General features: G+C 37.5%; 1 protein-coding gene across 2 annotated transcripts in view; it reads left to right on the plus strand.

Annotated features, from left to right (window-relative positions):
• The window catches only part of uba3 (ubiquitin-like modifier activating enzyme 3), a 16,751-nt gene extending 3,076 nt beyond the window's left edge, over positions 1–13,675 (plus strand). For both annotated transcript variants that reach the window (XM_062053275.1, XM_062053276.1), the window contains exons 3-18: positions 3,133–3,244; positions 3,328–3,408; positions 3,478–3,560; positions 7,471–7,551; positions 7,659–7,702; positions 7,781–7,845; positions 7,927–8,082; positions 8,290–8,392; positions 8,480–8,590; positions 8,660–8,713; positions 11,203–11,239; positions 11,335–11,416; positions 11,613–11,713; positions 12,454–12,517; positions 12,600–12,654; positions 12,729–13,675. In XM_062053275.1, coding sequence (XP_061909259.1) covers positions 3,133–3,244; positions 3,328–3,408; positions 3,478–3,560; positions 7,471–7,551; positions 7,659–7,702; positions 7,781–7,845; positions 7,927–8,082; positions 8,290–8,392; positions 8,480–8,590; positions 8,660–8,713; positions 11,203–11,239; positions 11,335–11,416; positions 11,613–11,713; positions 12,454–12,517; positions 12,600–12,654; positions 12,729–12,817 — 1,318 coding nt within the window. In that variant the 3' untranslated portion in view covers positions 12,818–13,675. The remainder of the gene's footprint in view (positions 1–3,132; positions 3,245–3,327; positions 3,409–3,477; positions 3,561–7,470; positions 7,552–7,658; positions 7,703–7,780; positions 7,846–7,926; positions 8,083–8,289; positions 8,393–8,479; positions 8,591–8,659; positions 8,714–11,202; positions 11,240–11,334; positions 11,417–11,612; positions 11,714–12,453; positions 12,518–12,599; positions 12,655–12,728) is intronic.
• The last annotated feature ends 144 nt before the right edge of the window (positions 13,676–13,819 follow it).

The raw sequence follows: 13,819 nt of genomic DNA on the forward strand, positions 1-13,819 counted from the left end.
ACTATGCTCTTACAAACCAATTTTTGATTGACAAACCCAATAATAACCAGTTACACCCACTGGCCACATTATTAGGTACAAAAATAGAAATCCTACAAGTAATACTGTTCTGTATGTATGTTATGTTTAGGCAGCCACATTATTTTGGAGAACTGAATATGACTGGATGAATTGTCATGATTTTTAGCAAGACCCTGCCTAAATAAGCCCGTCTTACTGTTAATTTTTAAACACAGTTTCCAGACTATGCTCTTACAAACCATTTTTTGATTGACAAACCCAATAATATCCAGTTACACCCAGTGGCCACATTATTAGGTACAAAAATAGAAATCCTACAAATAATACTGTTCTGTATGTATGTTATGTTTAGGCAGCCACATTATTTTGGAGAACTGAATATGACTGGATGAGAATTCATGATTTTTAGCAAGACCCTGCCTAAATAAGCCCGTCTCACTGTTAATTTTTAAACACAGTTTCCAGACTATGCTCTTGCAAACCAATTTTTGATTGACAAACCCAATAATAACCAGTTACACCCACTGGCCACATTATTAGGTACAAAAATAGAAATCCTACAAGTAATACTGTTCTCTATATACAGTATGTTATGTTTAGGCAGCCACATTATTTTGGAGAACTGAATATGACTGGATGAGAATTCATGATTTTTAGCAAGACCCTGCCTAAATAAGCCCGTCTTACTGTTAATTTTTAAACACAGTTTCCAGACTATGCTCTTACAAACCAATTTTTGATTGACAAACCCAATATTAACCAGTTACACCCACTGGCCACATTATTAAGTACAAAAATAGAAATCCTACAAGTAATACTGTTCTGTATGTATGTTATGTTTAGGCAGCCACATTATTTTGGAGAACTGAATATGACTAGATGAGAATTAATGATTTTTAGCAAGACCCTGCCTAAATAAGACCATTTTACTGTTAATCTTTAAACACAGTATCCAGATTATGCTCTTACAAACCATTTTTTGACTGACAAACCCAATTATAACCAGTTACACCCACTGGCCACATTATTAGGTACAAAAATAGAAATCCTACAAGTAATGCTGTTCTGTATGTATGTTATGTTTAGGCAGCCACATTATTTTGGAGAACTATATATGACTGGATGAGAATTCATGATTTTTAGCAAGACCCTGCCTAAATAAGCCCGTCTTACTGTTAATTTTTAAACACAGTTTCCAAACTATGCTCTTACAAACCAATTTTTGATTGACAAACCCAATAATAACCAGTTACACCCACTGGCCACATTATTAGGTACAAAAATAGAAATCCTACAAGTAATACTGTTCTGTATGTATGTTATGTTTAGGCAGCCACATTATTTTGGAAAACTGAATATGACTGGATGAAAATTCATGATTTTTAGCAAAACCCTGCGTAAATAAGACCGTTTTACTGTTAATTTCTAAACACAGTTTGCAGACTATGCTCTTGCAAACCGTTTTTTGAATGACAAACCCAATAATAACCAGTTACACCCACTGGCCACATTATTAGGTACAAAAATAAAAATCCTAGAAGTAATACTATTCTGTATGTGTGTTATTTTTAGGCAGCCACATTATTTTGGAGAACTGAATATGACTGGATGAAAATTCATGATTTCTAGCAAGACCCTGCCTTAAAAAAGCCCATCTTACTGTTAATTTCTAAACACAGTTTCCAGACTATGCTCTTACAAACCATTTTTTGATTGACAAACCCAATAATAACCAGTTACACCCACTGGCCACATTATTAGGTACAAACATAGAAGTCCTACAAGTAATACTGTCCTGTATGTATGTTATGTTTAGGCAGCCACATTATTTTGGAGAACTGAATATGACTGGATGAAAATTCATGATTTTTAGCAAGACCCTGCCTAAATAAATCCGATTTACTGTTAATATCTAAACACAGTTTGCAGACTATGCTCTTACAAACCATTTTTTGAACAACAAACTCAATAATAACCAGTTACACTAACTGGCCACATTATTAGGTTCAAAAATAGAAATCCTACAAGTAATGCTGTTCTGTATGTATGTTATGTTTAGGCAGTCACATTATTTTGGAGAACTGAATATGATTGGAGCTGAGAAAGGCTCCAGCACCCCGCGCGACCCCGAAAGGGATAAGTGGTAGAAAATGCATGTATTGATGGATGACTGACATATTCAGGGAAGCACAGTGGCACAGGAGTTAGTGCATGTGCCTCACAATACGAAGGTCCTGGGTTAAATCCTCGGGCTCTGAGTCTTTCTGTGTGGAGTTTGCATGTTCTCCCCGTGACTGCATGGCTTCCCTCCGGGTACTCCGGCTTCCTCCCACCTCCAAAGACATGAACCTGGGGATAGGTTGATTGGCAACACTAAATTGGCCCTAGTGTGTGAATGTGTGTGTGAATGTTGTCTGTCTATCTGTGTTGGCCCTGTGATGAGGTGGCGACTTGTCCAGGGTGTACCCCGCCTTCCGCCCAAATGCAGCTGGGATAGGCTCCAGCGCCTCCTGCGACCCCGAAAGGGACAAGCGGTAGAAAATGGATGAATGGATGACTGACACAATATTGTGTGCTTTGTAACTAAAATTTAAACAAAATTGGGGAAAATGCGACCACTATGAACAATGTTTTGGTGTTTAATAAAAGCTTTATCTTCAAAGAAACTAGGACTAAATATGATAAATATTAGTTGTAAAAAAATACATCATTAGGCATTTGCTTTTTTGTCATTAAAGTTCGATCATATCCAGCATATCTAACATATCCAACAAGTAATGCTGAAAAAAATTGAAGCAGCAACTTTTCTAAATTAAAAGGCTGTTGCTCTTTCAATCAGTATCGCCATAATCACAATGAAAATCATTCTGTAGTCATTTAGTCTCCGGTACTTAGGAAACGCAGTCACGAACCTTGTTGGCACAAATTACGGCACTTGGGTATATGGAAAGGAACAAATAAGGTGTACCTAATAAAGTGTGTTGTCTTAACATTAACATGGTTTGAATCATACTTTAAAACACATCATTCTGTATTGATCAAAAATGTAATCATTGCTAATTGTGATATGTGGGATGTACCAATGCGAGTAAGTGTATCTTGTGTTTCTAGAATGGCTGTTGACGGTGGCGCCTGCGACTGGGATGGCCGGTGGAATCACGTGAGAAAGTTTCTGGAGAGACCTGGACCGTTCACGCATCCTGACTTTGAGCCAAGCACAGAGGTGAGGGAGGACACATTATAAGGGACATTTTGTTGTGAGGGATTAGATTGTAATGATTCTGATTGGTGCGTCTGTTGCCTCAGTCTTTACAGTTTCTGTTGGAGACATGCAATATTTTGGTGATCGGTGCAGGCGGGCTTGGATGTGAGCTGCTTAAAGATTTGGTAGGAAATGGATTTAAACAAACCTGATTACAGCTTTGGTCTAACACAGGCTCATTGTTGTTATTGTAGGCTCTGTCTGGGTTCCGCCTCATTCATGTGGTCGACATGGATACTATTGACGTGTCCAACCTAAATAGGCAGTTTCTTTTCAGGTAAGTAAAAACTCAAAAGTAAGGAAGGTCATAATTAACATCACCAGAAAATATTTTTTCCAGTTAAGGTTACACTTTAAAAAAAATATCAATTATTGTGTATCATTAGCTCGAGGCATCACCAAACCCACATTTTTGAAAGTTCCAAAAACAATGTCCAAGGTAGTTCAAATTAATAAAGGAAGCTATAACATTACAACCAAGTTTATTTAAAATTTCAAGTTAAAGTATTTTTTGGTGGTTTTATGAGGGGCAACGATTATTATTATTAGATACTTTCCCATTAATCTAATCAAAGTAAGAACCTTACCAATACTCATATCCTCAATTTCCAGGCTATAGAACACACTAATGATAACTGCACTCATAAGCGCCGATCCCGTGGGTGCTTCGGGGCCCGAGCACCCACGTGGGATTGATGGCAACTTTCAATCTTTAAAATATTTTTTGAAAAATCAACCTTGTTGTAGTTAATTTTTTGGCAAGTTTGGTCCGTTTTACAAAATAATAAAGACAAATCATATGGGACATTAACTTCGCTGAACGTCTATTTTTATTTTTTTTAATACACACACACCAAGCACCCACAGGCAGAAATGTAGATCGGCGCCTATGGCTGCACTTACCTAATTTTTGGACAAAATATATTTTCTACATTATATTGGATGTGCACGTCTATTAGTCACAGGTGTACACATTAAACAATAAATATTTACACAGGCGCTTTTGTTCATCCCCAAATTTAACAAAAGACAGCCCACAAAGAGGTTTTCTTCTTTGGTGTCGGAGTTAAAAGCACTCAGGGTTGCTTTTTCCGGTGTTTTCTTGGTCTTGCTTTCGCATTGGTCTCAAAGCGGGTGTGTGCCTTCTGTTTTGGCATGCGGCAGCTTGGTTTCCTTTTTCGATTTCTGTGTGGATCGCTTCTGGCTTTGGCACGGCGTTGTGTGCATTACACCGTGTCTTTTCGATGACTTACACTACCGTTCAAAAGTTTGGGGTCACATTGAAATGTCCTTATTTTTGAAGGAAAAGCACTGTACTTTTCAATGAAGATTACTTTAAACTAGTCTTAACTTTAAAGAAATTCACGCTATACATTGCTAATGTGGTAAATGACTATTCTAGCTGCAAATGTCTGGTTTTTGGTGCAATATCTACATAGGCGTATAGAGGCCCATTTCCAGCAACTATCACTCCAGTGTTCTAATGGTACAATGTGTTTGCTCATTGGCTCAGAAGGCTAATTGATGATTAGAAAACCCTTGTGCAATCATGTTCATACATCTGAAAACAGTTTAGCTCGTTACAGAAGCTACAAAACTGACCTTCCTTTGAGCAGATTGAGTTTCTGGAGCATCACATTTGTGGGGTCAATTAAACGCTCAAAATGACCAGAAAAAGAGAACTTTCATCTGAAACTCGACAGTCTATTCTTGTTCTTAGAAATGAAGGCTATTCCACAAAATTGTTTGGGTGACCCCAAACTTTTGAACGGTAGTGTAGGTGAGTCCATAACGTGCTAAATGCTGACTGAATGATTGTGTGAATAGAGGTGGGAATCTTTGGGCACCTTACGATTCGATTACGATTCAGGAGCTATGGTTCGATTAAAAGTTGATTATTGATGCAAGTTTAATTTATATATAATAGTCCAGTTTTACATTTCTTTTTTGTTTCACTAAATAAGCATTTATCACTTGTAACTTTTTTAAAGCAGTGCATTTGTAATGAGAAACATTCAAAATTAACTTTCATCCCATTTATTAAATTAATGGAAATGTGTGCAAAACTGGAACATGAGTGCCCTAATAAAATAAAGGAGCTAGTCGGATCTCTCGATGAGGTGGCTCGCTGCAATCAGCCAAATTTTCGAACTTACTGCATTACTTTATTTACAATAAATACATCGATTATCGATTATTGACGTTTATTAATCGATTTTATAATCGGCCATTTCCAAATTGTGATGCATCTAAAAATCCTTTATTCCCCCCACCTCTATGTGTGAATGCGTTTGCATTAATGTCAACAATTTTATTGATCCACCGTGACCTGTGTGGCAATTTTATTGATCTGAAGTGACAAAGCTGATTTTATTGGCTGCATGTGATGCTTTTGAATTCGGAAAAATAAATTAGCCGCAGCATTGTATAAAGTGCAGGGTTCAAAGTGTGGGAAACAAGTAGTGGCTTAAAGACCGAAAAATTACGCTACTATCTTTTCCAAGAGTTTGGATGCAACGTGTCACTTTTTTTAACTTTTCGCTAGTTCCCCTTTTTGTATGTTTAAAACATTAATAGAGATTTCATAGGTAAAAATTGCTGTCTCATTCAAATATGAACTATTTATATTATATTATTTTTTGTAAATTTTACAAAGCATGTTAAAAATAAACAAAACAATGACAACTGTATGACTTTGTGAGAGCCTTTGACAAGGTTATTGTGCATCCACCAAATACATAGAAATATCAGGGTTTCCCCTTTATGTAACTAAATGTGGCTGACCGCCACCTCATAGTCATTGCCGCCACACCTTGAAAATACGTTTTTTTTAATGCGAAAACAAATTAGAGTAATATGAATGTTGTCGGTCTATCTGTGTTGGCCCTGTGATGAGGTGGCGGCTTGTCCAGGGTGTACCCCACCGGGATAGGCTCTAGCATCCCCCACGACCCTGAGAGGGATAAGCACTAGAAAATGGATGGATGGATGGATGAATGATGTAGAAGAAGAGGTCACAGAAGAGATCACACACTGCCGACACTATTTGTATCTATAATTGCCAATCCTATGATAACAACGGCACAATTCCAACAGGTTTTACCTCCTGTGCAAACACTTTTGTCTCTGTGCTTCCCCGGACACAATTCCCTTTCAGGCCCTGGCGGTGTGTTTGGGATCATGGGAAAATTAACATAAAATCAAAACCACACAAACATAAAACATTACCACCAGCTTGTCGTTACTGTATGGATGTATAGCCTATCATTTGCGCACTATTGACTAGTGATGCACCGAAAACTCAGCCACCGGAAAAAGACGTTGATTACCGAAAACAGCGCTGCCAAAACCGGATGTAAACAAGTCATTGTCAGAGCATTGTCAGCATGTCTGCGATGTAGACATAACTTTGATCTATCCCAGATATATCGGTGGACACCGATCTACAAAATGTACTTATATTAAGAGGACGGTGGCGACTTTTAAGGAGAGAAAGTCTAACTTGTGCAGCCGTGCCAAACATGATGACGTCATGCTTGCTGCAGCTTGCCTCTTTTCTCAGGGACATGGAGACAGAAGTAGTCTCTAAACATGAGTCCATTTTATAACACCCCCAGAAAAAGATGCAAGATTTGTTTTTAGTCGTTTTTAATAAAATAGTAATTAAAAATCTCGAGACACTTAAAATATTCTCAAAGTACATTGTTATACTAAGCAGCAACAATTGAAAATATGGCAAAACAATATAACAATATATATTAACACTAATTAATAGAAAAAGATTTGTTTTAAGATGTTTACATTTTTTGAGCCTTTAAAAAAAAAATCATATCATAGCAGATTATGAAAGTTATGCGATGATGTTATGTGACCACGCCCCCACCACAACAGGTATCTTTGCAATCCAGGGGAAACCCTGAATATGAATATGAAAACAAACAATATCTATGGGATACTTTGTGGTCGTCTACAACCATGCACTTGTAGGTAATTTATGATTTATCTCCCTTAGCACAACATATTTATATAATAAACAGAATCAAATGAATAATGGTTCAGATGAGATGCAATCAACATCTCAGCATTACATGTTTTTTGTTAACAACCTACCGTATGAAACTTTGTTTTTCCTTGTGGCTTTATAGACATATTATTTAGTTCTTTTCTGTCTCAACTTGTCTCATCAGGCCTAAAGATGTTGGACGACCAAAAGCAGAAGTGGCGGCCGACTTTATTAACAGTCGCATCCCTGGATGTAAAGTTGTCTCGTATCCTTTTGGAGCAACCGTTGACCATGTCACAAGAATCTGGATACACTTATGATTAATTAACGAACATCACAATGCTTTCAATTCCTTATCAATTTGTTGTTCAGTCACTTCAAAAAAATCCAGGACTTTGACGAGTCCTTCTACAGGCGTAAGTGTCCATATCTGATCAGCTAACAGCTTCACAAACGCCTGAGGCTTTAATGTAATTCTTTTTGTCTGACTACAGAGTTCCACATTATCGTCTGTGGACTGGACTCCATCATCGCCAGACGATGGATGAACGGCATGCTGGTAGGCAGATGCACACTCTTCACTAGATGCTCGTCGAGTTTAGCGAGATGAGATTTAGCTAATTTTTGATGAGTTGTGTAGATATCGCTTCTGAGCTACGAAGATGGAATACTAGAGCCCAGCTCCATCATCCCCCTTATTGACGGCGGCACGGAGGGCTTTAAAGGAAATGCTCGTGTCATTTTGCCTGGCATGACGGCGTGCATTGACTGCACACTAGAGCTGTACCCCCCGCAGGTAATGCTCACGTTACTTTTGAAGTTTTATTTGAAGCTTTCACAGCTGTCAAGTTTTTAATTGGATCTTGATCTAAGTCCTCAACCAAAGACCAGTTTGATGAGGTTGATAACAGATGTGTCAGCTCTGGGGACGTCACTGAACTCAAATAAAGCAGCTCTTCGCACCCAATAGTTGTTTTTAAGTGTGTCATTTTACAATACACAGATTAATTTCCCCATGTGCACCATTGCGTCCATGCCGAGGCTTCCTGAGCATTGCATAGAATATGCCAGAATGTTGCAGTGGCCGAAAGAAAAGCCTTTTGGAGGTAAGCTGAAGAATGTACTGCATAAACCTGCTATCTTTTTCTGTGAGGTGATTCTTGACCATGAAAGATCATTGTTCAACGCTGCAGAAACAAGTTTAGATGGAGACAATCCCGAGCATATCCAGTGGGTGTTTGACAGAGCGCTAGAGCGAGCCGCACAGTTCAACATCACAGGAGTCACGTACAGACTAACGCAAGGTAAACTTAACTGACCTTTCATTAGAACGGACAGCAGTTTGCATGTTTTAATGACACTTTCCGTTGCAGGAGTTGTGAAGCGGATCATTCCTGCCGTGGCATCAACTAATGCTGTTATCGCTGGTATGAAACTTTTGCTGTGACAGATTGGAAATATTTGTTTGGAAAATGTATTTGCTATTTACATTTGGCATTGCACCTTTTAGAGGAATACCTTATTCTTCAGTTTCCTTCTTGGTGTTGCAGATATAATAGAGTATGATTGTTGCTGCAATCTAAATGACCAGACAAACTGTGTTGGTTGTCTTAAAAGTTTTCTTACCTGTTGGTACCTGTTTTTGTGTACTTGGGATTCCCGTAAGTCCCAAAAAACTGAAATATAACCATAGGTAACAGATATTTATAAAACAATATTGCCTTCTTTCAAATTTGCTCCTAACAAGCCGTGTAGAATTTGAAACTTTAGATCGTCTGTGAAACAAAATATATGCAGAATTTTTACCAAAGCACCACCATTACATGTTATGTAGACCACAAGGAAGTGTTTTAAATGTAAAAAAAAACAATTATAAAACCCCTTTATTTTTTATTTTTATTTTTTTTAATAATGTCCTGCCCAGCTTCTCGGGCAAATCATATAGCAGATGTAGATGCCCATATCGGCTGTTCAGATTTACTTTACAAAAGAGAAGTGTAGGATACTTCTCTTGTTGCCTTACTTGTATTTTGACTTTATTAAATGTATTTATATTATCATTTGGTGCAGCCGGGCCGGAGCAGGAGGGGATAGAAAGAGAGAAAAAGGAAGACAGAGGGGGGAATTGTGGGGACAAGAGGGGGATTAGACAGAGAGACAAAAACAACAACAGCAAACACAACAACAACAACAACAACAACAACAGAGCAACATCAGCAAATACGACATGTACAAATATGATGGTAAAAGTAATAGCAAATAAGCAGTTAGCGAAAATAAAAATAAAAATACAGAAATGACAATGAGCATTATTACACTAAAAATGGAGCAATATGAATACCAATAGAAATAGTGCTATTGATAATAAACAATACCAATACTTTACCTTTATTATCAACAATACAATTGTTCAAATGCAACAATACATATACGTAATGATAACTTGAGATACGAAAGAATGCAGAAAAATGGAGGGGAAGAAAGAGAAGCAACCTACATTAACCTTGTAGATTGTTATAGTAACAATAGGTTAAGCTTTGTCAGTGTGCCATGTGTTATACCCAGTTTACCCTAGGGCAACAACGTTAATATATGTTTGATGAAACGTGATTATGTGCATGAGTGTATGTGTGCATATGTACTTGTATATGTACAGTATGTGTATATGTGTGCTTGTACAGTGAATGTATATGTACAGTATGTGTATATGTGTGTACAGCGAATGTATATGTACAGTATGTGTGAAGTGAAGTGAAGTGAATTACATTTATATAGCGCTTTTTCTCAAGTGACTCAAAGCGCTTTACACTGTGAAACCCAATATCTAAGTTACATTTAAACCAGTGTGGGTGGCACTGGGAGCAGGTGGGTAAAGTGTCTTGCCCAAGGACACAACGGCAGTGACTAGGATGGCGGAAGCGGGGATCGAACCTGCAACCCTCAAGTTGCTGGCACGGCCGCTCTACCAACCGAGCTATACCGTCCCGTATATGTGTATACAGTATGTGTGTTTGAACAGTGAATGTATATGTACAGTATGTGTATATGTGTGTTTGTACAGTGAATGTATATGTACAGTATATGTATGTGTGTGTTTGTACAGTGAATGTATATGTGTAGTATGTGTATGTGTGTGTTTGTACAGTGAGTGTACATGTACAGTATGTGTATATGTATGTTTTTACAGTGAATGTATATGTACAGTATGTGTATACAGTATGTTTGTATAATGAATGTGCGTGTGGATGTACGAACTTTGAGTGTGTAAATATGTACTGTATTTATTTGTATATGTATGTGGGAGTGTAGGTACCTATGTATGTCTGTATGTATGTGTGTGAGTATATGTGAATTTGCATGTACAATACATTTGACTCCCAGTGTGTGCGGGAGCCAGAGTACGGCCCCAGCCTCCCCGAGAGCCCATCCCACAAACTTTATGACATGATAATTTAAGGTTTTGTTATGGAGGCAAAGCCTTGGACAATGAAAAAAAACAACATTTTTTTTTAGTAGTAGTACTTTAGTTGCCAACATTTTGACACATAAATGCTGTATACTTGTGTATCTACATTGGCCTGTTGGTTACCTAAACAATATGCATGCAGATAATCAGATTATAGGTTAGAAATTACAGGTTATTCTGCTTTCTGTGCCCAGAACAAAGACGTTTGTATGTTGTTAACAAGCCACTTTGACTCACTGATGTGATGATTCCTAGATACAGCCAGTGAATTACAAGCAGGCAACACAACTGCATCACCCATCAGTGATAAGAAAACTTTCCAATAAAGGGTTAACGCGGTACTTCTAAAATGCCTTAAATTTGTACAAATGTCTAAAGAGGAGGGATTCATTTGATCCTTTTTCTTGTTTTGCGGTCACTCATTGCACTTTTTCGTTTTGTTCCTCACAGCTGCATGTGCAGGTGAAGTTTTTAAAATTGCTACAAGGTAAGTGGTAAAAGCACGTTTGAAACCGTTCAATAAATCTGCTGCTTTTTGCTATGAAGTTGCACTTCATTTATTATCTCTTTTTGCTATTGCAGTGCATATATTCCTTTAAATAATTATCTGGTCTTCAATGATGTGGATGGACTCTACACTTACAGTTTTGAAGCTGAAAGAAAGGTTTGTCGCACACAAAAAAATATCTATAATGCATTTAAATTCAGATAGAGTTCATGGTTTATGAGCCATTCATTTACATAATTTAAACAACAAAACATTTTCAACATGTAATTTGTTTGACAATAAATCTGATATCTTCTCTGCAAAGACATTTTACCTAGCCAATAACCTTATCATTTGTGTTTTTGATGGGTAGGAAAACTGTTCAGCATGTAGCCAGGTGCCTCAAGACCTCCAGTTCCCACCGTCTGCAAAACTACAGGAGGTTTTAGAGTACCTGACAGAAAACGCCTCCTTGTGAGTAACACATTTCCACGTTTCAAGTTTTATTCGTCACATGCAGAGTACACCACAGTGAAATGCTTTTTTCCATGCTATTCAGATATTGCGTACAGTGGGATCCAAACACTAGTTGCAGAATCTAATACACTAAAAATACAAACATTTGAATAGCTCTGATTTACATTAATTACAAGACAATAAGTTGCACAATAAGTTACAGAAATACAGTACCAGTGCAATATCAAATAGTATATACAGTATAGGGAGCAACAATTATTAAGGTGTCTACTGTTCTTTGGCAGTTGAGTAGTGACAGTAGTATGTACAAAGGTAATGGAACAGTATGACTTCTTTATACTCTTGTTTTTCCTTAAAGCAATACAGTTCATATTGCTTCAGCACGGTACCTTTTTGCTATTCAGCAAAGAAGAGGAACATGGCTCATACCAGTGCAGAATGCAAACATTATGAGCAGAAAAGAATAGTCTGGGCTATAATCCACAATTTCTGGTTGTGTTTTTTGTTGTCACATTTAAATGACAGTATTCTGTCAGCCAATCACTGGATTGCAGTGCAGTCTACACCAACCTACTCATATCATAGTGTCATATGGTGTGTTAGGATAAATATCACTTATTTTGGTTGGTACTCCCAAATCCCCCCACCTGCCAACTTTATGACAATCAAATTGCCAAACCAAACTGTCCGGCTTGGTAAAAAAATACAACTCCACCTACTTCTTTTATTATTTCCAGACAAATGAAATCTCCAGCTATCACTACAACTCTGGAGGGCAAAAATAAGACTCTATACCTGCAGGTAATGTCACAAATCAGCATGCTGCTTTCAAAATGTTTCATTGAAATCTTTAATAAATACACAGATTTGCTTGTAATTCCAGTCTGTTAAATCAATCGAGGAACGAACCAGGCCAAACCTCTGCAAAACTTTGAAAGGTAATAACCACAAACTACAAATCTTCCTCTGTCCTTGAGGTGTTGACGTAATTTATTCTTGTCTTGTCATGCAGAGCTTGGCTTGTCGGACGGACAGGAACTAGCCGTGGCAGACATCACCACGCCTCAGACTGTCCTCTTTAGGCTCAATTTCACTGCCTGAATGCCATTTGGAATGCAAAGCACTGATGTGATGTTTGACTTCCTTTGTCACAATGTTACTGTAGCGCATTTGATATAAGTGTAAATAGGACAAGTACATTTTCACTTGTGCGATAGCATTAGTAATATTGTTTACTCGTGTGTGTGTGTGTGTGTGTGTGTGTGTGTGTGTGTGTGTGTGTGTGTGTGTGTGTGTGTGTGTGTGTGTGTGTGTGTGTGTGTGTGTGTGCGTGTGTGCGTGTGTGTCCGCGTGCGTGTATCCTCACATTGTTGCTCTTTTTGTTGTCAAACGAGAATAATGATATACTGTAATCCAGGTACATTATTGTCAACATAGAAGCTTTATCAGATCAGCAGCTGATCAGCTTCACATTTTTGCTTCATGACCATCTTTTTAAGATGAGTACTGCAGTATTTGATTTTTGTGGCAGAAACATTTTGATCTGATCTTTTTGAACACTTTCAAACTCAACCCCAGAAAAGAAACTCCAATAGGTAAACATTTTATTCACCTTTCAACTTAAACCCCTGCATTCCTAATTATATTTGGAATTTGATGAAATGAAATTCCAAAGATTGGAAGGGCCTAAAAGAATATGTTCCAATAGAAGACTTGAGACAGAATACCATAATTGATCTGAACAAAAAGGCGTACATACATGTGGCGTATGCAAGATGTTTAGAACTAAAGGCGGACATTTTTCATCATGTTTTTTTATTTTAATATTTTTGTTACTTAAGAAGCTTGCTTGCCTGAGAAGTATCTATTCAGATTTGTAGAAGTTCCAGGGTAACCTTGAAAATACTCTTAATACACTACTGTATTGTCGAAAATATCTACTTAAATTAAAGGAAACCATGCAGAAAATGTCATTTGGTTTGTTGTCATTTTAAAAGACACACTATCGAATTACGGTAAATCATCAAAGATTTAACCAGAAACTCTATTCTGATAGAACAGCAATTTATTGATTGTGTATAATAGCATATAACAATAAGATAT

This window comes from Entelurus aequoreus, linkage group LG07, assembly GCF_033978785.1.
Source record: "Entelurus aequoreus isolate RoL-2023_Sb linkage group LG07, RoL_Eaeq_v1.1, whole genome shotgun sequence".
In the NCBI taxonomy this organism is placed as follows: domain Eukaryota; kingdom Metazoa; phylum Chordata; class Actinopteri; order Syngnathiformes; family Syngnathidae; genus Entelurus; species Entelurus aequoreus.